Genomic DNA, 26,368 nt, shown 5'->3' with positions numbered 1-26,368 from the left:
CTGCTACCTCTATAGTAATTATTTCTGAAATGATTTTTGGATGATGGTTGTTATTCATTAAATAGAAGCATTAGCCAACCAGGAGAACTGGCCTGAGTGAACTGGTGACAGTGAGCCAGTGTGCTGTTGCTCAGTGAACACAGCGCTCTCCCTCAGCACAGCTGTTCATCTGGAGTATCAAAGGGCTGTTGATTTTTTCCTCCTTTTTTTATTAATAAATTAATTTTTATTGGAGCAGAGTTGCTTTACAATGTTGTGTTAGTTTTGCTGTACAGAAAAGTGAATCACCAATTCGTATACATATATCCCCTCTTTTTATTTTTGGATTTCTTTCCTATTTAGGTCAGCCCTGAGTATTGAGTAGAGTTCCCTGTGCTACACAGTAGGTTCTCATTGGTTATCTATTTTATGCATGCTATCAATAATGTGTGTATGTCAATCCCAATCTCCCGATTTATCCCAACCTTTCCTTCCCTCCCTTGGTGTCTGTATGTTTGCTCTCTACGTCTGTATCTTTATTTCTGGTCTACAAATAAGATCTTCAATACCATTTCTTTAGATTCCACATATATGCATTAATATACGATACTTGTTTTTCTCTTTTTGACTTACTTCACTCTGTGACAGTCTCCAGGTGGTCCATCCATGTCTCTACAAACGACCCAATTTCATTCCTTTTTATAGTTTGAATAATATTCCATTGTATATGTATGCTTCATCTTCTTTACTCATTCCTCTGTTGATGAATATTTAGGTTGCTTCCGTGTCCTGGCTCATTTAGGTTGACTTCCTTGGTGGCTCAGAGGTTTAAGCGTCTGCCTGCAATGCAGGAGACCTTGCAATGGGATCGACCCAGGGTTCGATCCCTGGGTCGGGAAGATCCCCTGGAGAAGGAAATGGCAACCCACTCCACTATTCTTGCCCGGAGAATCCCATGGATGGAGGAGCCTGGTGGGCTACAGTCCACAGGGTTGCAAAGAGTCGGACACGACTGAGCGACTTCACTCACTCACTCACTCCTGGCTGTTGTGAATAATGCTTCAGTGAACCATGTCTTTTGGAGTTATGATTTTCTCTGGGTATATGCCCAGTAGTGGGATTGCTAGACTATTGGATATTGACTGCTGTATTTGTATGTCATTATCATTGAAAGGAAAAATGAGAACAGTTCTGTATCTATAGACCATTAAGACCTGATTTGAAGCTATAAAATGAAATTCAAGAATGAAAACTTTCAGTTTAACAGTCTGAAGAATTTGTGGGACATTGAAAAATGAGCCAATTTTAATAGAAGTTGACCCATAAGAAATGGTAGACTAAAAGATTAAAATTATGTTAGAAAAAATATGTTGTTTGAGATGGGGAATATGCTTATTTTGTATGCCAATGAACCTCTCCCACTCGTCCCATATTTAATGACTAAATGAAGATTTGCATAAGTAATTGCATTTTGGGGGAAAATTAATCTAAGACTTTCTTTAGGGTTTCAGGATATTTGCTTCACAGTGTCGAGGGCCTTGTCAAAACATGAGCAGCATTAGTTACATATGAGAATTACTTCTGGAACTTTTTTAAGCATAGAAATTCTAAATCTTTATCCCTGAAGATTATGATTAGAAAGATCCTGAGGCACCAGGCACTAATATTTTAAAACATTGACTCTGATTTGGCATCAGGAATTGAGCTGAGAATTCCTTGCTCTCTGGAATAATTTTAAGTTTGTTTTTTTAATTTGTATTTAGTCTAAAAGGCATTCATATGGAGAGAATGAGGTGTCCCATCATATAAATATGTTGAAAAACATAAAAATGAATACAAAAGTTAAAAAAAAAAGTTATTTTAGGAAAATTGACCATTGACCTCTATTCCATTTTTAGCCATCACCAAAGCAAAAATTCAAGTCATAGATGTCACCACAGTGATTCACAGTTCCAATTCACTATCCAATTCACAGTTGTTAATTCTAAGGGAAATTGGCTTATAAATACTGAACAAGCAGAGAACATCAGCTCCAGTGCAAATGGTTGAGGTGTTCTAGGTCTTTCTGTCTCTCTATGGGACTTGTATACTTGAGCCAACCTTCTCATGAGAGAGGAATAAAGAAAGGGGAAAGAGACTCCCTATGTGAATGAGCTAACTTCAACCTTTAGATAGCAGAAAATGGACTGCAGCCATTCTACACGGAGCAAAAACAGAGAATTGAGCTGACGTCCATATACGTTTGACCTCTTATAAAGACCTATGTCTGAAATTGTGGCACAAAGTCCTAGATTTTGAGCAATCCCTTAACCTAAGAGGAAGGATTTTCAATCTAGATCCAGTGGCTAACATTGGGAGGAAGGAACAAAAAAAGAGGAGGCTCCAGGTTTTTCTGGAGGAAATTTATGAGGCGCTTGTTAAAATCATGCATTAATTCACTAAAAGATCAACTAAATATAGAGAAGTCTTAAGTAATGTAAATGAGATTTGAGTAATTACATCTTTCTGCTGAACTGTTAAAAACAACTTCCAATAGCAGAATTATCATATTGTTTCCTTTTCACCTACCTTTAAAAAAATTATTCTGTGACTGAGTTGATTTCTACTGACATTATGTAGATTCTTTTCCTTTTCCTTGTTTTTAATCCTGCTTCATTAAGGAAATGATTTAATGTAGTTTACAAGTAAAGTAAAACTGGATTTCATACCATAAAGATAGAAGTGGGAAAAAAGTATCAGTATGTGTGTGTTGTATGTATATATGTATAGAACTATAAATTAAATTAAAAATTCATGCTATAACCTGTAGCTTTGGGAGGCATGAGATATAGGCTTAGGTTTAAGTTTTCTAGAATTCAAGGCTAAATCCAAACAATGCATAGTTACATAATATACATTTTTTATAAGTTAAGGGCAAGCCAGTGGTCCATGGATGTAGAACTTATTCTTAATAATAAGTGAGACCAATAAAAAATTTCTCAATGTTATCATAAAGGATGAAACACATTCTGAATAGTTCCAGAACTGATCACTTAGAGACTCAAAGATAATTTTTGTTTTTCCATTTTTATTGTATCTTTAAATATAAACCAATATCATTACACCAATATGTGAATTTATTGAAAAGTATGATGAGGTCCAGAATTGGATCTTAGTTTATATAGATGAATCATGTAGTAGACCTTGGAGTAGCTATAGAAATGAATGGACTCTCCATCTTTCTAGCAACGTCAGCTATATTTTTAGTAGATATTTGTTAATTATACCAGGCTTGAGTTCACAGTAAGCCTGTTTGACTTAATCTTTGTTGTTGTGTTCAGTCTCTAAGTTGTGTCTGACTCTTTGTGACCCCATGGACTGCAGCATGCCAGGCTCCCATGCCCTTCACTATCTCCTGGATTTTGCTCGGATTCATGTCCATTGAGTCAGTGATACTATTGCATGTTATGAGAAATGTTAAGAATCCTTAACATTAATGTTAAGAAATGTTTGTGTAATAAAGCTATTTTAAGAATTTTTAATTTTTTGCAGAGCATATGTTCCATTTTCAGTCTATAATCACTCTCCATTTGTTAAATTATGGTTAATCTCAGTTTGTTTCTAAATAACTCTGAATCCAGCAAAAAATTCCAATTCAATATGTAGTGGGAATCATTTGGTCTCTAAGACCTGAAATCATTTTAAAGACTTTTTAAGAAATAAAACCTATCAGGGGAGAGGAAAAATTTAAATTTGAGTTCTTCTGTTACTAACTGGGGAACTGTGAACATTAAATTTATCAATCCTCTGCTTATCTTTAAAATAGAAGAATTGAAAGCTATCACAAGTCTGATGAGCAATTAGCCTGCTCAGGCCTAGAACATACCAGAGTTAGTTTTCTCCTCTGTATGAAGGGAAAATAAATCATTGTGGTGGCAATTTGACTTGAATATAAGGAAACAGGAGATTTATATATATTCACTATATTCTCTTTGGTTAGATGAAGTGGTGGAATATTTCATTATTTTGTGCTCTCAGTTCAACAGTTCAAAACAAGCATGCTTGTCATATACTAGGCATTGGCTAATCATTGAGATAAAAACAGATATAAATGAGTAAAGCTTTCCCTGATGGTGATCACAACTAATTAAGGGAGACAGTTAAGAAAACTAATAATTAATATTTAGTATGAGAGCTACAGTAGTAAAGATACTGGTTTCCAGGAAAACTGTAACTTCATTTATTGTCTCAGTTATCAAATACTAAGCTACATGTTGATTTCCAGCATCACCTTAAGTGGCCAAATGGCTGGTGCCAGAATCTTCATAAGAAAGCATTTACCTGACAGCGCTATTCTCTCTAGGATTTCACCATTAGATTTGTATGCTCAAAAATTCCGAGACTTACAGTTGGCAAGACTTGGGATTTTTGTCTTGTTGGCCAATGGACAATTAAAACAAAAACCACATGTATCAGGAGAATTAGGCATTCACAATAGTCTGGATAGCACATTCTCTACCTATAGATAATCACCATGAAAAGTGAAATTATCAGATTGTTTGACTAGTATTATATACTGGAAAAAAAAAGTGAAGTGTTAATCTCTCAGTTGTGACAACTCTTTGGGAACCCATAGACTATAGCCCACCAGGCTCCTCTGTCCATGGAATTCTCCAGGCAAGAATGAGTGGGCTGCCATTTCCTTCTCCAAAGCATCTTCCTGACCCAGGGATCAAAGCCAGATTTCCTGCACTACAGGCGGGTTCTTTACTGTCTGAGCCACCAGGAAAGCCCATTATATCCAGAAAAGTCCCATTTATTCACAAGGCTCTCAATGTGTTGTGTCATCAGTGTCTGATGGTCAGATAAGGATGCCCATTCCTGGAGAATAGAGAGTGGAGAGTTGGCCCAGTTGGCATTCTCTCCTCTGGACTATGCAAGGGAAGTCCAGTGTTTCCTCTGAGACTTCCCCTTTACGTCTATTGTAGACCAGCTATTTTCTGATTGATGCAGTCTTTTCTTAAATGAGTTAATATCTTCAACCAGATGGACAAGGCAATGGCAACCCACTCCGCTACTCTTGCCTGGAAAATCCCATGGACGGAGGAGCCTGGTAGACTGCAGTCCATGGGGTCACTAAGACTCTGACACGACTGAGCGGCTTCACTTTCACTTTTCACTTTCATGCATTGGAGAAGGAAATGGCAACCCACTCCAGTGTTCTTCCCTGGAGAATCCCAAGGACAGGGGAGCCTGGTGGGCTGCCGTCTCTGGGGTCGCACAGAGTCGGACACGACTGAAGCGACTTAGCAGCAGCAGCAGCTTCAATCAGAAGATCAGTTGATCAACTACTTCCAGTATTCTTTCTTTTTCTGATAGCAGAGATGCCTGCTTTCTTTGAAGACTACTTACTATGTGATGCCCTTTATCCTTACTGAGTATCTTTTATTTTCTTTACAGGTATATGTCGACCTTATATTCTCACCCTGATTTTCCAGAGAAAGGCCCAGAGGAGATTAACAAAGAGCTAATGAAAAATGTCAGCCACAACCCTCTTTTACTTCTCACACCACAGAAAATTAAAAGATATGTTGAGTCTTTATGGAGGAAAAAAAGTTCTGGACAACCTGTCACCTTTACTGATATCTTCGGGATGTTAATAGGAGAAACACTAATTCACAATGTAAGCTCTGTCTCAGTCTACAATCCTTTTAATACAAGAAGACCATGTATATCATGTTTTAAAATAAAACAAAATGTGATGCATTTTTGTAAAAGTCAGTTGATTCCCATTACCCTGTAAACATGCACTGAGTACATACTCCCTGCCAGATGTAACTCATCTACATTTCATGCTGCAATTGTGCCTACTAATTTATTCTAGCTGTGTGTGTCAGTTATATGTTGTTGTTGTTGTTGTGGGCTGTGCTGCTTGGCTTTTGGGATCTTCGTTCCCCAACCAGGGACAGAACCCACACTCTCAGCAGTTTGAGTGAGGAGTCCTAACCCCTGGACTTCCAGGGAACTCCCCATGTGGCAGTTTTGATGTATAGGGAAATACTTTTGTATTCTTTTTCTTTAGAAAGCTACATATTTTAACCCTCAACTGCTCATCTGCCCAAGTAGCAATATTTTTAGATAAAGAGGTGAAGACAAGTAATATTTAAGTGGCAGAGGAAGAATGGAGGTTGCCTGGAGAAAGCCAGAACAAAAGGAATGAATCACATGGAAGAAACACATTTGACACATGATCATAGGGTGATATTTTATCAGAAGATAAAGTAGGCGGGTGGAGCCTGTGCCAGAGAATCTGAGGACTAACTTCCTTCTGGGCTCTATCACTGCCAAATCATTTTCCAGCTCAAATGTCAACATAGTCCCCAGAGTTATGGCTGTTTTTTAGAATGAAGATAATTACTTCCAGTGAGCTTTTGTTTTTTTCAGGATTAGAGATTTCTAGATAATAATAAGGCTAATTTTTATCATAAAAGTTTTAAGGGTCTTGGTTGGAAGCACTATTTGATATAGATTTTTTTTTTCTTATCTGTAACAGTTTATATATGTAAAACCTTTCCTTTCTTCTGTGGACAGAGAATGAACACTACCCTGAGTAGTTTGAAGGAAAAAGTCAATACTGGGCAGTGTCCTCTGCCGCTTTTCACCTGTCTCCATGTCAAACCCGATGTCTCAGAGCTGATGTTTGCAGGTATGGAATTTCCTCTTGCAAAACATTTCCTGGAAACTCAGAACTGTGGTTCTTAATGGTTTTCTTTAGAGGAAGATCATAAACAATTTTAGTTGCTTATTTTAATATACTTTCTGTAACATAAAAACATTTGAAAATCTAAGAATATTTTACACTAGATAATTTTCTGGTTGTAGAGCTATCCTATGAAACTAGTTACTAATATATGTTCATTCAAATCAGTGGGAAAGGAGATATAAAAAAGTAAATCATGAATGTAGTCAATATTCAATCTTAATTATCCATTTGTCAAGGATTTTTAACAAAATAGCTTGCCTGTTTTAAGCAATGCATATCTTGTTGCTTGCTGCTTGTCTGTTCATTAATTTGGGTTACATGACATATTTTATCATTTAAAACTTTATTCTAATTTTTATAATTTAGCACCTTAAAAGTACCAGTCTATATTTGTGACAGAGGGTGAATAAAGTGTCTCATTCTGTTAAGTCTCAGATATAAACATTTATTTCTTCTGTAGCTCTGCTTCTGGGTGAGTGCTGTCAAAATACATGATGCTCTGCTTCTTTCTGGAGGCCACTGTCAGTCCTGGTTGCAGTGTGGTAGCATCTATGACTGTGGCTGGGAGGGTTCATTATATTTTTAGGAAAAGTACCTCAGTGACATTAGTGACATCATGAGCTTAAAAAAAAATCATTGTAAATGGCATGAACTTAATTCTAGATTTATATCTAGAATTCTTTTGCATTTTTTCCAAGTCTCACTTTTTCTTCAACTGACTACCCTCAAGCAAGATTTGGAATAGTTTATAAAAGCAGTACACCTGGAAATCACTCATTCAACAAGTGTTTATCAATTGTCTTGACTAAAATATTTCTCATGCATATTGTTCAGAAAGCACTTATCATATTTATTATCTTATTCAATATTAACTATAACCTAGAGAGGGAGGGAGATATATTTAGCATTGCTTCAAAGAAGAAAAAACAAAATTTCAGAAAGATTCAATGATTGCCACATACAAAGTAAGTAGTCTTAAAATACTTTGTTCCTTTTATGAAAATATTGATTTCTCTGATTGCTGATGATGTAGAATGTAGTGCTCAGGGCATGAAGTATGAACTCTCTTCCCCTCCACAGTACGTTCTCCTTTTCCTGTAAGACCTAGTAATCTGTTTGAGAAATTTACAACAGTTATTAGAGAAGTTAAGGCAAAAGAAGAGCGGAATGCTACTATGCACTGTTTCCTTGGCCAAATTATGATATTTTTTTAGCCTGTTTCCTCATCTGTTAAAGTGAAGATGACATTCTCATAGTTTTTGCTAAATAAATGAGATAAAGTACATGAAGAACTTAATTGTAAGCCCGAATGAAGTTTCAGTAAATCTTAACAATTTGGAATCTTCTGTGAGAACTGTATGAAAAAAAGTTAGAGGTCTGGATTTTAAAGATGAATGGAATTTGTATATGAAAGCAAATTTTAGTTGTCAGATGGAGATTAAGACATTCAATTTTATTCTAGGATATCCTAGGATTCTAAGATAATCATGGCATACTCAGCAGTAATAAGGAACCACATTTTGTGAAAGAGACCATTGTTGTTGTCAGTTGTACAGTCATCCAACTTTTTACAACCCCATGGACTGCAGCATGCCAGTATTCCCTGTCCTTCACTGTCTCCTGGAACTTTCTCAAACTCATGTCCATTGAGTCAGTGATGCCATCCAACCATCTCGTCCTCTTTTGTCCCCTTCTCCTCCTGCCTTCAATCTTTCCCAGTATCAGGGTCTTTTTCAGTGAGTTGGCTCTTCATATCAGGTGGCCCAAGTATTGGAGCTTCAGCTTCAGCATCAGTGCTTCCAATGAATAATATTCAGGGTTGATTTCCATTAGGATGGACTGGTTGGATCTCCTTGCAGTCCAAGGGACTCTTAAGAGTCTTCTCCAACACCACAGTTCAAAAGCATCAGTTCTTCAGCACTCAGCCTTCTGTATGGTTCAACTCTCACATCCATACGTGACTACTGGAAAAACCATAGCCTTGACTAAGATGGACCTTTGTTGGCAAAGTAATGTCTCTGCTTTTTAATATGCTATCTAGGTTTGTCATAGTTTTTCTTCCAAGGAGCAAGCATCTTTTAATTTCATGGCTGCAGTCACCATCTGCAGTGATTTTGGAGCCTGAGAAAATAAAGTCTGTCATTGTCTTCATTGTTTCACCATCTATTTGCCATGAAGTGATGGGGCCAGATGCCATGATTTTAGTTTTTTGAATATTGAGTTTAAGCCAGTTTTTTTACTCTCTCTTTCCTCTTCATCAAGAGGTTCTTCAGTTCCTCTTTGCTTTCTGCCATTAGAGTGATGTCATCTGCATTTTGAGTTTATTGATACTTCTCCTGGCAATCTTGATTCCAGCTTGTGCTTCATCCAGCCCATCATTTTCCATGATGTACTCTGCATAGAAGTTAAATAAGCAGGGTGACAATATACAGCCTTGATGTACCCCTTTCCCAATTTGGAACCAGTCTGTTGTTCTCTGTCTGGTTCTAACTGTTGCTTCTTGACCTGCATACAAGTTTCTCAGGAGGCAGGTAAAGTGGTCTGGTATCTTTAAGAACTTTCCATGGTTTTTGTGATCCACACAATCAAAGGCTTTAGTTTAGTCAACGAAGCAGAAGTTTGTGTTTTTCTATAATTCTCTTGTTTTTTCTATGATCCAACAGATGTTGGAAATTTGACCTCCGGTTCCTTTGCTGTTTCTAAATCCAGCTTGTGTATCTAGAACTTCTCTTGATTCACGTTCTATCATATATGAAAAGAAAAGGGCATGATAAATTGTTTTTGTTGTTGTTGTTGTTTTGTTTGTTTGTTTTCCTTTAGCTGGTGCCTTTTGAAGTCTTGGAATGCTTGAAAATTGTTTAGTAAATATACACCTTAAGTGGGTCTATTATTCTCTCTGATTCTTATTTTCATTATTAAAAAGGATATTAATAAATCAGTTTATCTTACAGAGCTACTAAGACAATTGAATGAGATATGGATAATACTGAATGTGTAAAAAAACATATTAAAGTATAATAGTTTTGCTATTACTGTTATGATTCTTAGGGCATTTTCACAGTTGACTCTTTTTATTCTATACTTCCAGTCAGTGGCTGTTCTCAAGAGAAAATCTCGGTAAAATAATTAAAGAATGAATAATATTTTCAGTTCAGTTCAGTCACTCAGTTGTGTCCGACTCTTTGCGACCCAATGAATCGCAGCATGCCAGGCCTCCTTGCCGATCATCAACTCCCAGAGTCCACTCAAACTCTTGTCTATCGAGTCAGTGATGCCATCCAGCCATCTCATCCTCTGTTGTCCCCTTCTCCTCCTGCCCCCAATCCCTCCCAGCATCAGAGTCTTTTCCAATGAGTCAACTCTTCGCATGAGGTGGCCAAAGTACTGGAGTTTCAGCTTTAGCATCATTCCTTCCAAAGAACACCCAGGGCTGATCTCCTTTAGAATGGACTGGTTGGATCTCCTTGCAGTCCAAGGGACTCTCAAGAGTCTTCTCCAACACCACAGTTCAAAAGCATCAATTCTTCGGCGCTCAGCTTTCTTCACAGTCCAACTCTCACATCCATACATGACCACTGGAAAAACCATAGCCTTGACTAAATGGACCTTTGTTGGCAAAGTAATGTCTCTGCTTTTGAATATGCTATCTAGGTTGGTCATAACTTTCCTTCCAAGGAGTAAGCGTCTTTTAATTTCATGGCTGCAGTCACCATCTGCAGTGATTTTGGAGCCCCAAAAGATAAAGTCTGACATTGTTTTCATCTATTTCCCACGAAGTGGGGACCAGATACCATGATCTTCGTTTTCTGAATGTTGAGCTTGAAGCCAACTTTTTCACTCTCCTCTTTCACTTTCATCAAGAGGCTTTTCAGTTCTTCTTCACTTTCTGCCATAAGGGTGCTGTCATCTGCATATTTTTGATTCATCTAGAGTAAGAAAAGGCTACTTTATGTTCAATTAGTAGTCTTTCAACATGAATGTGCCTGATTTGGGCCAGCTGCCTAACTGAGATATCGTTACCGAGATAAGAGAAGCCCCATTAACCTTCATTGTTAAGCTTCTATGATAAGGAGGTTCAAGTGGTTTCTTCCAACAGAGTTGGACAAAACCATGAAGCATTAGTTATGTGGATTTTGTACGCAGATAAGACATTCAAAGGGGCATGTTATGAATGTTCAAAGAGCTTGAGTTGTGGGAAAAAAAAAAGAGAGAGACATGTCTATACTTTATGCCATTAAAATTTGCTTGGATTAAAATGGATCGGCTATTCAGGAAAAAAGTTAAAATATTATTTGAATTATATTATAAAAAGTCAAAGATCCCTGTTATCTTAGCTTACAGAAGTTTTATCAACTTTATTTCAATAATACTAGAGAATGTTTTTCTTCTCTCTTAGAAAAGTTTTAAACACTTTAACCTTTTGAAGACTTTAAACAAATAAACGTTAGTTGTTTAATTGGTTACATATTTTTGACTCCTCTACTTCACTACATTTCTGATAGGATTTCAAACTTTAATTTGCGTTGTCAGTGAATTTCAATTACTGAGCATAATTTACAACTTCACATCATGTTAAGTCCCTTAACAGACATTACAGAAGAAAAACATAGTACTCTTCCTCAAGAAAATTCCATTCCTATTGGCAAGAAAAATACACATAAAATGCTGTTGTCTGTTAGAGTATATAGACCTGACATAAAATGTAAGATATTAGAGATTTAGTGTAGTTGTAAGAAAGACTTCATAAAGGTGGTAGAACTCAGGTTCAAGTTGAACTTGGAAAGATCTACCAATTGGGGGTGAAACATCATCTTTGTGTAAAACAGTATAAGAAAATGCTCAGAAGGGAAGCCAAAGGTATGTTTCAGCGAGCAGTAAAAAGACACTAGATTTGGTTAATGTATGAACTAGTGAAGAGTAGATGGTATATTTGGAAAAACCATTAGTGTCAAGCTATATAGAAAGATTTGACTTCCAGATAGAAATGTTTCTATTCAATTATGATAAGGGGAAACATTTAATGATTTTTGGTAGGAAGCTATTTAAGTTGTGTTTTTGAAAAAAAAAAAAAAAAGGTATTTTAATAGTTCATATGGGTAGCTTGGCACAGAAAGAAACTAAAAGCCGTGGTATTACTATGTTTTTGTAAATAAGGGCTTAGAACTAGGGAGATACTGATAAGGAAACAGAGGAGAAGATGCATGTGAAAAGCTTAAATATTACCAGTGTGATGTGTGATGGATGGATGGATTTGATGTGAGTGGGTATAGGAGTGATTTCAGTTAAGAGTTTTTTTCTGGGCTGTGATAGCATGGTTTATACAAACAGGTGAGCTAGACCAGGAAGAAAGGTGATGAATTCCTTTCCAGGCAAGTGTAGTGGGATGTGATGACAGCATCCTCAAGTATAAATGCAGAGCAGGGAGCTGGAGACGAACAGATGGAGGTTCATGAGAGAAGTTCAAGTTTGAAATGTACTAGATCAGCAGCAGAGAAATAGTAGTCAAAATACCATGGTGACTTCTTCAGTAAGGATCAGAGAGCAAATCTGCCTCTCAAAAATGTCTCTCTTTACTGTGTGCCCAAAACCACAGCATTAAACAAGACGAGATTGCTGGAGAAGTAGGAACCAGGAAATCTTTGTTTCAGTACTGTGGATAAGGGTGTGAAACTCACAGATAAGAATTTACTTGTGGTGATACATAAAGTTTCCTAATGGTCTCTGATTCATTGCTAGTCATGTCTCACTAACTCTATGTAAATCATTATAAAACATACCACTTTGTCATGAAGGGTATATGTGCCATTTGGCTTTGATGTGAATTGAATTGCATTGTGTTCTCATGACAATTGTGGTTTATAACTTGTTTTACAAAAGTAGAACATTCTATATTATTGAGTAAATAATAAAAACCTACATATCCATGATTTTTTCCCCACAACTTTGAGGACAGATGTTTTAAAATTCAGAATACTTTAGATTTTGAAGTTATAAAATATACTTACACTACATATTATATGTGCTTATAATATATATTCCACAATGTCTGACTGGGGTCTTATAATCAAATAGTGATTTCTCCAGTGGGATGTATTGATATTCACATTGAGTGGGATATGTAAAGATTAAGCCTCATATAAAGATTAAGACTGGTTTTCTACTAAATGAGTTCAGGGCAAATTTTACCATCGAATGAATAGCAAAGGAATTGCAAAATCCAATAGCTAAATCCAATGTGAATTTTGGAGTTATTTGGATTTCAGATTGTTGGATAAGGGGTTAAAGATGCAAAAATTTTAGAAAGGGGAAAACAGATGAAAAAGGAGGACAGAGGGTTTGGGGTTAGGCAGGGATGCATGGTAGTTGGATTCCATAGAAAATGGTCAACAAAGACTTTGAACTAAAGGGTAAAAAGGAGCAAGCCTTATGATTACAGAAGGAAATAGTGAGCATAAGGGCTGCAAGGTGGGAATGAGCTTGGTCTCTTGGAGAAAATTAAGAAGGTATGTGGCTGAAGTGGAATAAGCAAGACAAAATGTGCTAGAAGATTGTTTAGGACATGGGTCAGTCAGGGAGCATGAGCCAGACCATCATGAACATTTCTCGACCGTGTTTCTATTTCAGTAAATAAGAAGCCATTGGAAAGTTTTCAACTGGCATTAGTATGCTGTGATTTGTATCTTTAAAAATTCATTCTGGCAACAGGGTATCTAAAAGATAGTAGGGGAATAGAGAAGATGTTTTAAGAGGCTATTGTGAGGATCCAGGGGAGAGTATGGCAGCTTATACCAGTATGGTCTTGGTGAACAAGTGGATCACTAGCCAGTTTCTAACCACATCTGATGATAGAGCCTACAGAACTTGATTTCTTTCTCTTTGAGATATAAGAGAAAAAGGACCATCAAGAAAAATCCTGCCAGATTTCTCTGGCAGTCCAGTAGTTAAGTGAATGCCTTCCAATGCAGGGGGTGTGAGTTTGCCATCTTGTCCGGGAGCTGAGATCACACATGCCTTGTGGCCAAAAAAGCAACATTTAGCAATCTTGTAATAAATTCAATAAAGACTTTAAACTTTTTCCACATCAAAAAAAATCTAAACTCTAAAAAAGTTATTCTAAACTGTGGTAAGGATAGTATGGATGGTGGTATGAATATATGAAAAGAAGTACCATTTACGAAGAAGGGCAAGATTGAGAGACTGACAAGGAAGTGGGATTCAGAGCTAGGAATTCTGTTTGGATATATTAAGATTCAGATGATTTTTAGACATAGTTATAACCACAGGAATACATGAAATATAATAGTGGCTACTATTTTCTGAGTGATTAAAATGTACTATGTCCTCTTCTAAGTTCTTTAAGTTTCTTAACTCATTGGTTCCTTCCCAAAATCTTGCAAACTATCTACTGATTTTATTAGCATTTTACAGATTAAGAAACTAAGACACAGAGAACACACGTAATCTACCCAAAGCTTCATAGTTAATAAACAACAGAACAGAATTTGAGCCCAAGTTTCTGGCTGCAGCGCCTCTGCTCTGAGAAAATAAACTCTGTTGGCTCTATTCCTATGCATTTCTGAATATATACAATATAAAAGCTTTGCTTTGTAATCTTTTGAGTTAAAATAATGGTTAATAAGCAAAATTAAGGAAAGATGAAGAAAAGGCAAATGTTAGACACCACTTTCTTCCATTTTCATAGTCTGCTTCCATTATCAGAAAGAGTTTAATTTCTTTTGTCTCCTCCATGTATTTTAAACATCTGAGTCAGCAGTTTTAAAACTGTCTAATTAAGATGGACTTTATAATAGATGTCTGAGTTTTTAAATGCCAAAGGATATTCAATTTGTGCAAAGTAAGGAATCCTTTTGTGTTCTCATCTTATTCATCTGTGAGCTTCTCCCCAATTTCTATATAATGTCATACACATGGTTGTTCGTTGCTGTTCAGTCGCTAAGACGTGTCTGACTCTCTGCTGCCCCATGGATTGCAGCATGCCAGATTTCCCCGTCCTTCACTATTTCCTGGAGTTTGTTCAGACTCATGTCCATTGTGTCAATGATGCCATCCACCATCTCATCGTCTGTCACCCCCTTCTCCTCCCGTGATGACTCAGACGGTAAAGAATCTGCCTGCAATGTAGGAGACCCAGGCTCAATCCTTGGGTGATGAAGATCCCCTGGAGAAGGGAATGGCTCCCCACTCCAGTATTCCTGCCTGGAGAATCTCATGGACAAAGGAACCTGGCAGGCTACAGTCCATGGGGTTGCAGAGAGTCAGACACAATTGAGTGACTAACACTTTTCACTCTCATATACATGATAGATAGTTGTTAATTTTTAAAAATATTTTAAATGAATGAGAATAATTATGCCAGTGTTGGAGTAATCTGTGTGTATATCTCTGTAGTATTTTTCTATTAATGGATTGCATTTTTAAAAATCATTTCAGATTGGGTTGAATTTAGTCCGTTTGAGATCGGCATGGCTAAATATGGTACTTTTATGGCGCCTGACTTATTTGGAAGCAAATTTTTTATGGGAACAGTTGTAAAGAAATACGAAGAAAACCCCTTGCATTTCTTAATGGGTAAGTGATCCCAATCTACCATGAGTTTGTTTGACTGTTTTGAATCTTGGTACATTCCAAGTCATATTCTGTGTTTGCTCTTCTTTAGGTGTCTGGGGTAGTGCCTTTTCTATATTGTTCAACAGAGTCTTGGGAGTTTCTGGATCACAAAGTAAAGGTTCCACAATGGAAGAAGAACTAGGTATTGTAAAAACATGCTTGCATTGATCATAATTATACTCTACTGATAAACTTCATTAACACACACATATAAAGTTAAATCTTCATAAAATTGTAATTATTCTAATGCTATCGATATTTTAGATGAATCAACATAATTATTTGCTAAAAATATATGCTTTTACCTCTTAACTATTGTTTTGACATTGAGGTTATGGAGTTCATAGAAACTACTGATTCCTGAGAATCCTTTTTTTTTTTTTTTTTGCCCCTTACTTTTTTTAATTGAGGGATATTTGCTTTACAAAATTTTGTGGTTTTCTGTCATACATCAACAAAAATCAGCCATAGGTACACCCATGTACCTTGCATTTCCCTCCTCATCCCACCCTGCTAGATTGTCACAGAGCCCTGTTTGAGTTTCCTGAGTCATATGGCATATTCCCATTGGCTATCTGTTTTACATATGGTAATGTAAGTTTCCATGTTACTCTCTCCATACATCTTACCCTCTCCCTCCTCCCCTCCCCTTCCCCGTGTCCTTAGGTCTGTTTTCTATGCCTGTTTCTCCATTGCTGCCCTGAAAAGAAATTCATCAGTAGCATCTTTCTAGATTCCATATATTTGTATGATCTATGTATATGATATTTATATTTCTCTTTCTGATTTACTTCACTCTGTATAATAGGCTCTAGGTTTGTCTCCCTCATTAGAACCAACTCAAATGCATTCCTTTTTATGGCTGAGTAGTATTCCAGTGTATATATCTACAGTGGAATCAGTTTTACTAGAGCATCTTTATTCCTTTTAGTTATTATATATCAAAACATACTATTCATATTAGAGAATACAAGTGGTCCCTGACTTACTATGGTTCAACTGACAAGTTTTTAACTGTATGACCGTGCAAAAGTGATATTACTCAGTAGAAACCATACTTCAGATTTTGAGTTCTGACCTTTTTCAGGCTAGCGATAAGATTGGGAGAATGATACTCCTTCCCAATAGCAAGCTGCCACTCCCAGGCATGTCAGCCACGCAATCACAATGGTAAACAACCCATATACTTAAAACCATCTGCACCCTATCAAGCATTCTGTTTTTTGCTTTCAGTATAGCATTCTATAAATTATGTGAGCTCTTCAACATTTACTATAAAGTGGACTTTGTGGTAGATGATTTTGCCCAACTGTGGGCTGAATGTAAGTTTCTGAGCATGTTTAAGGTAGGCTAGACTAAGTTGTGGTGTTTAGTAGATTAGATGTATTAAATGCATGCCTGAACCCCGCTCCCACCTCCCTCCCCATACCATCCCTCTGGGTCATCCCAGTGCACCAGCCCCAGGCTTCCTGTATCCTGCATCGAACCTGGACTGGTGATTCATTTCTTATATGATATTATACATGTTTTAATGCCATTCTCCCAAATCATCCCCCTCTCCCTCTCCAGGATGCAGAGCATGTGTACACCCGTGGCAGATGCATGTTGATGTATGGCAAAACCAATACAATATTGTAAAGTAAAAAAAATTAAAAAAAAAAAAAAATGCCTGATGCATCTGGCAAAATTTTCCCCTTACAGTAGGCTTATTGGGATGATGTAACTCCATCGTAAGTCTAGGGGGATCTGTTCTCCTTTTATGAATAAGGGCAGCTTTTGGACGATTAGATTCATCAACAGTTGAACACAATATGATACTTAAATTCAAGCTTGATAGTTTATTTACCTCTTCAATACTACCTCATTAGAATTCTGTTAACTTCTTATAGCTAATTCATACCAAAAACATGAAAAAAATATTTCAAATCACAGCTAATAAACTACTGCTAATAATTTTCTTCAAATCTAACTCACGAGCCCATAATAAATTAAAAGTAATTTTTATACAACTTGTAAAAAGTAGACAAACTCAACTGAGGACCAGTAGTTTTCATTTGTTATAATATTAATGCCATAGAAACATGTTATCTTTAATGAATAAATTTGATTTACACAAAGCATACATTCAGGATCTCTCAAGTGCCGTGCCATCTGTATTATAGTCAACACCGAATTTTTGTTATGACTATTTTGACTGGAAGTAGGAAGGGTCAGGGGAATTCTGAATTTGAATTTGGGGCCAGCCCAGCAGGGTCTGGTGAGAAGGATCCTGGAGATCAACAAAGTACCTCTCTACCTCCTCTTCTGTGCCTCTGAAGTAGCCCACATCTATTTCAGAGTTAACAGAACAACATAAATGACTTTTTCAACAATCTCTTTGAAAAATACTTGCATGTTAACAACTTATTGTAGGATTTTTTTTCTAATAAACTGTCCTTAGTTATTGCAGACAATGACAGCTGATTTAATTAAGCTCTATATGCAAAACACAAATGCAATTATAACTTTAACTGATGTACCCCAACTTGACTTTTAAAAAGTGTGAAGTCACTCTTCCTGCAAGAGTTGATTTTCAATATGTGATATATATATATATATTAAGTGCAGCAATTTTCTATAGTCCTTAATATTTTGGGTGTAATTCTTAATAAATAATGTGAAACTGATCTTATGATATCCCCAGAGTCAAAGACTTTAGAATAAAAATAAAAACAACCAAAGAGGCACTTTGTCCTTTAACTTGCTCCTGTCTTCTGAGCATCACGCAGGGAACAAGCAGCCAAGGTTGGTGGAACTTGGAGCGATGTCTGACCTTAACCACAGAGCCACATGTTCCTAAGGGTAACTGCAAGGCAAAGTGTTTAATGCTGAAATGCTCTGACAGTGACTTATTTTAATGAACACTGTATCCCAGATGAATATCCTGTTCTCACCTTTAATTTTGTGGGTATAATAAATTCTTCTCTAAGCTATGTGAAGATTTCAGTCAAGAGATAAAAAGGAGAGAAAAAGAACAGAATTGCTGCCTTTTGTGAGGCTTGCTTCTCTTGCTCTTTCTTGAATAATCCAGATAAACCCATGGTTTGTTGCTTTTTCTTCCTAAGACAGGAAGAGAATAGGACTGAAACAACACATCTGAGGCTGGATGAGACAATAGCTGAAGGCTGAGGAAAAGGAGAATGTTTATACTCAATATTCTTGAGAATATTCTTTTTTGTTAGATGTCCCCTTTGAGACCAGTGGTTGGCAGCTTTTTTACTTTCACTGTGTGTCAGAATTAAGGGGAATATTGTGTCCTGAGAAACCCCGGCCGGCAGGATGCATGTTACCTCAGATTAGGGAAGGGTTTCCAGGAATGAGACCAGAGAGGTGAGTGATTGAGGGGAATCTCAGGACTCCTGGTGACCCTTTCATCCATTGGCCAGCTAAACTCTGCCTCTTAAAGGGATGCTCAGAGGTGGTTTTAGTTTCATTTTTCTCTTTCAAAGAAAGATTTTAAGGTCAATTGGAGTGTAATATGAGCAAACCAAATGTTATACCTATATTTTTCTGAGTTTAAAAGCCCAAATGGTTCTATCACCGAAAACCATAAATTTGAAGTCAGTCAAAAAAATAAAAATTCTATTGACTAATAGAAGGAAAAAAAAAAGTCACTCTACAGAAAAGGATTTCATGTAAAATAAATGTTCTCTCAAAGTTTAATTTTTCTATAAATGATGATTATAAAATGGTCTGTGTATTCCATAATTTGGGTACTTTTTTACTTGAAAAAAGAGAGCTAGGTATAATGCTAAATTTTACTCTTATCTTTAAGGCTTTATGGTTTCTATTTTAGTTTTTATAACTGTTCTCTTAATACATTCTGAAGAAGCACAAATTGAAACCAAAACACACATTTCAGTAGATAATATTCATTAGTATTTAGTAAAAAGTCCCCTCATATTAGTAACTTCATTCATCTTAGTAAAACCATTGTAGCCCGTTGTAGATTTTGGCTTTACCCTATATTGACTATCATAAACGTCATTTTCACATATTTAATTAAAGAAAAATGTATCTTTTGGGTAATAAGAATTCTATAATCAAGCTGTTCTTCCTGTAAGAATTAATACAAACAAAAATTCTCCCCTTTAAATCACATATGAATAAATTCTAAACTATTTTTTTGTGCTCTGGGACATTTTGTTTTCCAATGAGAAATTTTTTTTTCATATAAATTTATTTATTTTAATTGGAGGTTAATTACTTTACAATATTGTATTGGTTTTGCCATACATCAACATGAATCCGCCACAGGTATACACGTGTTCCCCATCCTGAAGCCCCTCCCTCCTCCCTCCCCGTACCATCCCTCTGGTGGTGTGATACCAAACTCTCATACTTAACCACTTGCTACTATATTTTGTCTTTTATATACTTTGTTCCTTGGATTGTTTCAATTTTTGTTGCCCTTGTAAAAAGCATCTGACTTTTTATAATTCCATTTTATCCAAACTGGCTATTTCTGATATGTAGAAAATATATGTATGAAAAATACTCATAAATCTAATACATTTAAATTTACTACATTGATCTAGATTTACACTGATAAGTCTAGTAGAGCTCACTGTGGTCTTGCTGAGAGTACTTCCTTATAGTAAATTTCACTGTGAGTCTTAACACCTGAGATTCTTTCATTGTTTTGTTTTCTTTCCGCAGAAAATATTACAGCAAAGCATATTGTGAGTAATGATAGCTCAGACAGTGATGACGAATCACAAGGACCCAAAGGTAAGAGAGCTGGAAACTCCTCTGGAAGAACTGCATTAGGAAAGACTATGAATGTTTTGTCTGATTTTCTCACTCAAGATACTAATGGTAGTCTCTGCTTAAGGCACGGAGTGATAGAATTGTAGCTTTCAATACAGACAGAGAATCAATGCCATATATGCAATAAAATATGCAACATGTAAGTATGCCTTATTCCATTTATTTTATATACCTCAAAAATTTTATCAGTTGAACAGAGAACAAACTGAGATGGCATAACAGAAATACCAAATTCTGTGTCAAATCTGATTAGAGCACTAGGTTTCTAAGCATAGAAATGGTGATGTGGGAACATTTTTATGTAGCTTTAATAAGTAAAGTTTCATCCTTTAAAATCTTATTATTAAGTAACATTTGAAAAATTAAGTTCTCACTCCATTCCTGAGCTTTATATCCCATTGCCAAAATTCTCTCTCAAAGGGGATCAGTGATGGAGTAGATTTATTGAGAACTTTGTGTTTCATGTATCGATTTGTTGTATAAACAGGTTCTTTTACACCTTGACAAGGCAGTTTTCACCTTGTGTGGATCACGGTAGTCCGTGTGGAGTCAGGGAAGAGCTCTGGAAAAGATCTGGCATATTTGTTGCAATTGTTATGGTAAAATGGAATGATTTTACATTTGGACAGAGCCATTTGGGCAAATGTTCCCAATAGCTCAAAAACCAAAAAACAAAACAAAACAAGAAGATTTTACAACAACTAGATGAACATGTCCTGTTATAGTTTGAATAAAATCATCTAGATTTTAAAAGAGATTAAATACTTTTTTGTCCAAAACTTAATTACTCCATCAGCTAAGGTAAGGCTATTAGAAGAGGCTGTTTTATCTTTGCTGAATCAACACTGAAATTAAAGTTCTCTTTTCAGAGCCAGGCTGTTATTTGTCAGTTGTTCGGGTCTTTTTCCTTCTATTTTGAATTTCCTTTTAATGAAGGGGGATAGAAAAAATGATGGACAGCATATGCCTACCACTTACAGAATTAATTTTGTATTGATGTTGGGACCATCAAGTAGATTAATAATGGTTTATTGATTATTAGGTAAATGGCCAAAATCATCAGTACATTTGATCACCTCTACCAGTACTGGCAGATTATCTTAAAGCTGAGAAGCTCAAGGACCCTCTGAATATGGCTGCTTTGGTTTCAATACCAGCCAACATTGGAGAATGGTATTTAGGATGTTTTTGAGGACTTCTTATTAGCTTTTAATATTCTTTTTTCTTTTTAAATAACCTTTATTTATTAGAGTAGTTTTAGACTCACAGCAAAATTGAGCAAAAAGTAGAGAGAATTCCCATATATTCCCTGTATCCACACACATCACCTCCACCACTTTCAACATCCTGTACTAGAGAGGTACATTTATTACAGTCAATGAACCTATACTGACACATCATTATCACCCAAAATCTAAGCTTTCGGGTTCACTCTTGATATTGTGTGTTCTACAGGTTTTCACAAATGTATAATGACACATATCTAACATTATAGTGTCATCCCTCTGCTTCCCATCCCCCACCCCCCTGGCAATCCCATCTTTTTACTGTCTCCATCATTTTGCCTTTCTGGAATGTCATCTAGTTGGAATCATGCTATGGATAAACTTTTCAGATTGGCTTCCTTGTCTTCAGTTCAGTTTAGTCGCTCAGTCGTGTCCGACTCTTTGCAACCCCATGAATCGCAGCACGCCAGGCCTCCCTGTCCATCACCAACTCCCGGAGTTCACTGAGACTCACGTCCATCGAGTTGGTGATGCCATCCAGCCATCTCATCCTCTGTCGTCCCCCTCTCCTCCTGTCCCCAATCCCTCCCTGCATCAGAGTCTTTTCCAATGAGTCAACTCTTTGCATGAGGTGGCCAAAGTACTGGAGTTTCAGCTTTAGCATCATTCCTTCCAAAGAAATCCCAGGGCTGATCTCCTTCAGAATGGACTGGTTGGATCTCCTTGCAGTCCAAGGGACTCTCAAGAGTCTTCTCCAAAACCACAGTTCAAAAGCATCAATTCTTCGGCGCTCAGCCTTCTTCACAGTCCAACTCTCAACATCCATACGTGACCACTGGAAAAACCATAGCCTTGACTAGATGGACCTTTGTTGGCAAAGTAATGTCTCTGCTTTTGAATATGCTATCTAGGCTGGTCATAACTTTCCTTCCAAGGAGTAAGCATCTTTTAATTTCATGGCTGCAGTCACCATCTGCAGTGATTTTGGAGCCCAGAAAAATAAAGTCTGACACTGTTTCCACTGTTTCTCCATTTCCCATGAAGTGATGGGACCGGATGCCATGATCTTCGTTTTCTGAATGTTGAGCTTGAAGCCAACTTTTTCACTCTCCATTTTCACTTTCATCAAGAGGCTTTTTAGTTCCTCTTCACTTTCTGCCATAAGGGTGGTGTCATCTACATATCTGAGGTTGTTGATATTTCTCCTGGCAATCTTGATTCCAGCTTGTGCTTCTTCCAGCCCAGTTTTCTCATGATGTACTCTGCATAGAAGTTAAATAAGCAGGGTGACAATATACAGCCTTGACGTACTCCTTTTCCTATGCATTTAAGTTTCCTCCATGTCTTTTCATGGCTTCATTTCTCTTTAGCATTGAATAGTATTTCATTGTCTGGGTATTATTACACAGTTTATCCATTCACCTACTGAAGAATATCTCGCTGCTGCTGCTGCTAAGTCGCTTCAGTCGTGTCTGACTCTGTGCGACCCCACAGACGGCAGCCCAGCAGGCTCTCCCGTCCCTGGGATTCTCCAGGCAAGAACACTGGAGTGGATTGCCATTTCCTTCTCAAATGCGTTAAGAATATCTTGGTGGCTTTCAAATTTGGGCAGTTATGAATGGCACTGTTATAAAACTCCATGTTCAGATTTTTATGTGCATATAAGTTTTCAACTCCTTTGGGTAAAAATGAAGGAGAATGATTTGCAGTATCATGTGATACAAGTATAATTAAGTTTTGTAAGAAACTTCCAAACAGGTCATACCATTTTGCTTTTCTACCATCAGTATTTGAGTGTCCTGTTGTTTCAAATTCTAACCAGCATTTGGTGTTGTCTGTTTTGGATTTTGACATTTCTAATAGGTGTGTAGTGTCATCTCGGTTTCATTTGCATCTCCCTGATGACGTGTGATGAAACATCTTTTCATAAATGTACTTGTCATCTATATGTCTTTAAAGATTTTTTTTTGTGTGTGGACCGGTTTTAAAATCTTTATTGAATTTGTTACAATATTGCTTTATTTCCTGTTTGGTTTTTTGGCCTGGAGGTATGTGGTATCTTAGTTACCCGACCAGGGATTGAACCTGCACCCCCTGCATCAGAGGATGAAGTCCTGACCATTGGACTGCAAGGGAAGTCCCCTGTAGGTCTTTTTTGGCAAGGTGTATGTTAAGGTCTTTTGCCCATTTTTAAGTCAGGATGTTTGTTTTCTTATTGTTGAGTTTTAAAAAGTTCTTTGTACATTTTGGGTACTACCCCATTATCAGATGGGTCTTTTGCAAATATTTTTTCCCAGTCTGTAGCTTGTCTTCTTCTCTTAGGGCTTCTTTGTATTTAGTCAAGTGACTTTGAACATGATTTTTAGGCATTTTCAGGTTCAGTTTTTTCAAATCTGTATTGGCATCATTTTGCTTCCTCTTTACAGAATTGCTGCAATTATAAAACTAGCAAATGCACACAAAGGGCTTTAAATTATGAAAGGCTAATAAATAGAAATTTACTATTAGTATTAAAGCTAATAAGCAAGATATATCATTTATGTTATCTTGTTGCCATTTCCAAATATGTCATATGGAAGGTAGATCCATTGCTGGTATAGAAGTGAGATAAATTTAATAGCAACAGTAGTGATGATGAAAAAGGAAAAGAAGAGGAAACACCAAATCTTTGGAAAATAATTGAGTATCTTATTCATATCCTGTGTAACTAAAGATATAAATCATTTTTTTAAAGCTTGATTTGTTCTAGTGAAAGATTTTCTTTGTCATATTTGGCATTAGAAAAGTGTGGGAGTAGAAAAGAGTGTATATTTGTTTTTTCATGACTATGCAGTCAATCTGGATTGGTTATGGAGAGAAAGAGCCCTTTACTTACTGAGCTCAGTTAAGCTAATCTTTTGAAGATATTATGGTTTTATGTATGTTTAGTTAACATTTATTGAAAATTATGAAGTTTGAATATAGATTCTCTTTTTCCTCTCTCAATACACACACACACACGTATGGATTTATTTATGCATGTATATTTATATTCAAAGTTCCCAGAAATCTGAACAGGAGTGTTCTAGGTAAGGGGATTATCCTCTACCATACAATGTTCTTAGATTTGAGTTATGAATGAAGAATATTGATGATGACGATTACGATGCTACTACTTCTCCTACCGACTAGTGTTTACTGAGAATTTAACGTAGGCCAGGCACTTTTCTAAGAAATTTACATGAATGCATTAACTTAATTTATCCTCGTAACAACCCAATGAGGTTTACTGATGAGGAAATGAATACTGAAAAGGGTCAATTAACTAGTAAACAGTGGAGAGAGGATTGGAATCTGGGCAGTCTGATTCTGGAACCAGTGCTCTAAATAATGACACAATATGGCTTCCCAGTAGTAGTCACGAGTGCATCGAGTTTAAGGAAAAAGTCATTGAAAACTGCTTCTTTGGGAAGATTGTCGAATTCTAAGCCATTTGAAAACATAAATTTAAATTACAGACTTTTAAACCCCAAACTTTATAAGCAAGAATGCAATGACATTTCAGAGGGTGTTTATAGAGAAGCAAATATATGTTGAATCCTTCAATTGTCTGCTCTCAGTTTGCATGATTTCTGGATGTTTATTAAACATGACAGGGAAGGAAACTTGGGAAAGAAAGGGGATTAGCTACTATGGATATTCCCTCTTATGCATAGCTATAGCCAAGAAAAGAAAAGAATGGGGGAAAGGGAAAAAAATGGAAAAATAGAAGTTTCTCTGGAAATCAAAGAATAAGACAAGTAACACTGCCAAGAATATAGCCTTTAGACTGACTATTTGGAGAAGGAAATGGCAACCCACTCCAGTATTCTTGCCTGGAGAATCCCACAGACAGAGAAGCCTGGTGGGCTGCAGTCCATGGGGTCACACAGAGTCGGACACGACTGAAGCAACTTAGCAGCAGCAGCAGCAGCAAACTGACTAGAGGTAAAGGGTAGAAAAAAAGAAAAGTGAAGTCGCTCAGTCGTGTCTGACTCTTTGCGACCCCATGGATTGTAGGCTACCAGGCTTCTCCATCCATGGGATTTTCCAGGCAAGAGTACTGGAGTGGGTTGCCATTTCCTTCTCCAGAGGATCTTCCCGACCCAGGGGTCAAACCTGGATCTCCCGCATTGTAGGCAGAAGCTTTTTACTGTCTGAGCCACCAGGGAAGTTGGTAAAGGTAAGAACAATTTAAGAACAAAAATGATTAACTGAAATATTGACTGTATTAATTTACATGAATAAACATTTGTTGAATCAAAAACTGGAGGGATTTGCTTGGCATTTCAGTGGTTAAGACTCTGTGCTTCCACTGCAAGGGGGCATGGGTTTGATCCCTGGTCGGGGAACTGAGAGCCTGCATTCCCCTAATGTTAACACTCCATGACCAAAGATCTTTTTTCATTTTTATGGATTTTAGACAATGTATAATGATCTTTTTCCTTAGGCACTGAACATGAAGAAGCAGAAAGGGAATACCAAAATGATAATCAAGCAAGTTGGGTCCAACGTATGCTCATGGCCTTGGTGAGTGACTCAGCTTTGTTCAATACCAGAGAAGGACGTGCCGGGAAGGTGCACAACTTCATGCTGGGCTTGAATCTCAATACATCCTATCCAATGTCTCCTTTGAGAGACTTTACCATGCAAGAGTCCCTGGATGAAGACGAATTGGATGCCGCTGTTGCAGGTAGGTACACAAAGTGTAACCCACAGAAGCTAATTCAAGAGATTGTTCTTCCTTTTCTGGGGAGGAGCATTTTAATTATTGTTACTAGTAACTCATTTATAATCCAATTTTAAAACATGCATGTAATGAGGGGAGGGAATTCCCTGGTGGCTCAGATGGTAAGGAGTTTGCCTGCAATGTGGGAGACTCAGGTTTGATCCCTGGATCCAGATGAGCCACTGGAGAAGGAATGGCAACCCACTCCAGTATTCTTGCCTGGAGAATCCCATGGAT

General features: G+C 36.9%; 1 protein-coding gene across 1 annotated transcript in view; it reads left to right on the top strand.

The window, feature by feature from the left end:
- The window catches only part of PLA2G4A (phospholipase A2 group IVA), a 172,849-nt gene that overhangs the window by 112,046 nt on the left and 34,435 nt on the right, over positions 1 to 26,368 (top strand). The window contains exons 9-14 of the mRNA XM_086343323.1: positions 5,419 to 5,641; positions 6,550 to 6,664; positions 15,173 to 15,310; positions 15,399 to 15,491; positions 20,048 to 20,119; positions 25,853 to 26,095. Of these exons, the coding sequence (XP_086199449.1) occupies positions 5,419 to 5,641; positions 6,550 to 6,664; positions 15,173 to 15,310; positions 15,399 to 15,491; positions 20,048 to 20,119; positions 25,853 to 26,095 (884 nt within the window). The remainder of the gene's footprint in view (positions 1 to 5,418; positions 5,642 to 6,549; positions 6,665 to 15,172; positions 15,311 to 15,398; positions 15,492 to 20,047; positions 20,120 to 25,852; positions 26,096 to 26,368) is intronic.

Source organism: Bos grunniens, chromosome 16 (assembly GCF_055505025.1).
Source record: "Bos grunniens cultivar Pamir isolate PY7600 chromosome 16, Bosgru_T2T1.0, whole genome shotgun sequence".
NCBI lineage: Eukaryota > Metazoa > Chordata > Mammalia > Artiodactyla > Bovidae > Bos > Bos grunniens.
This window is presented reverse-complemented; position numbering and strand designations above follow the sequence as displayed.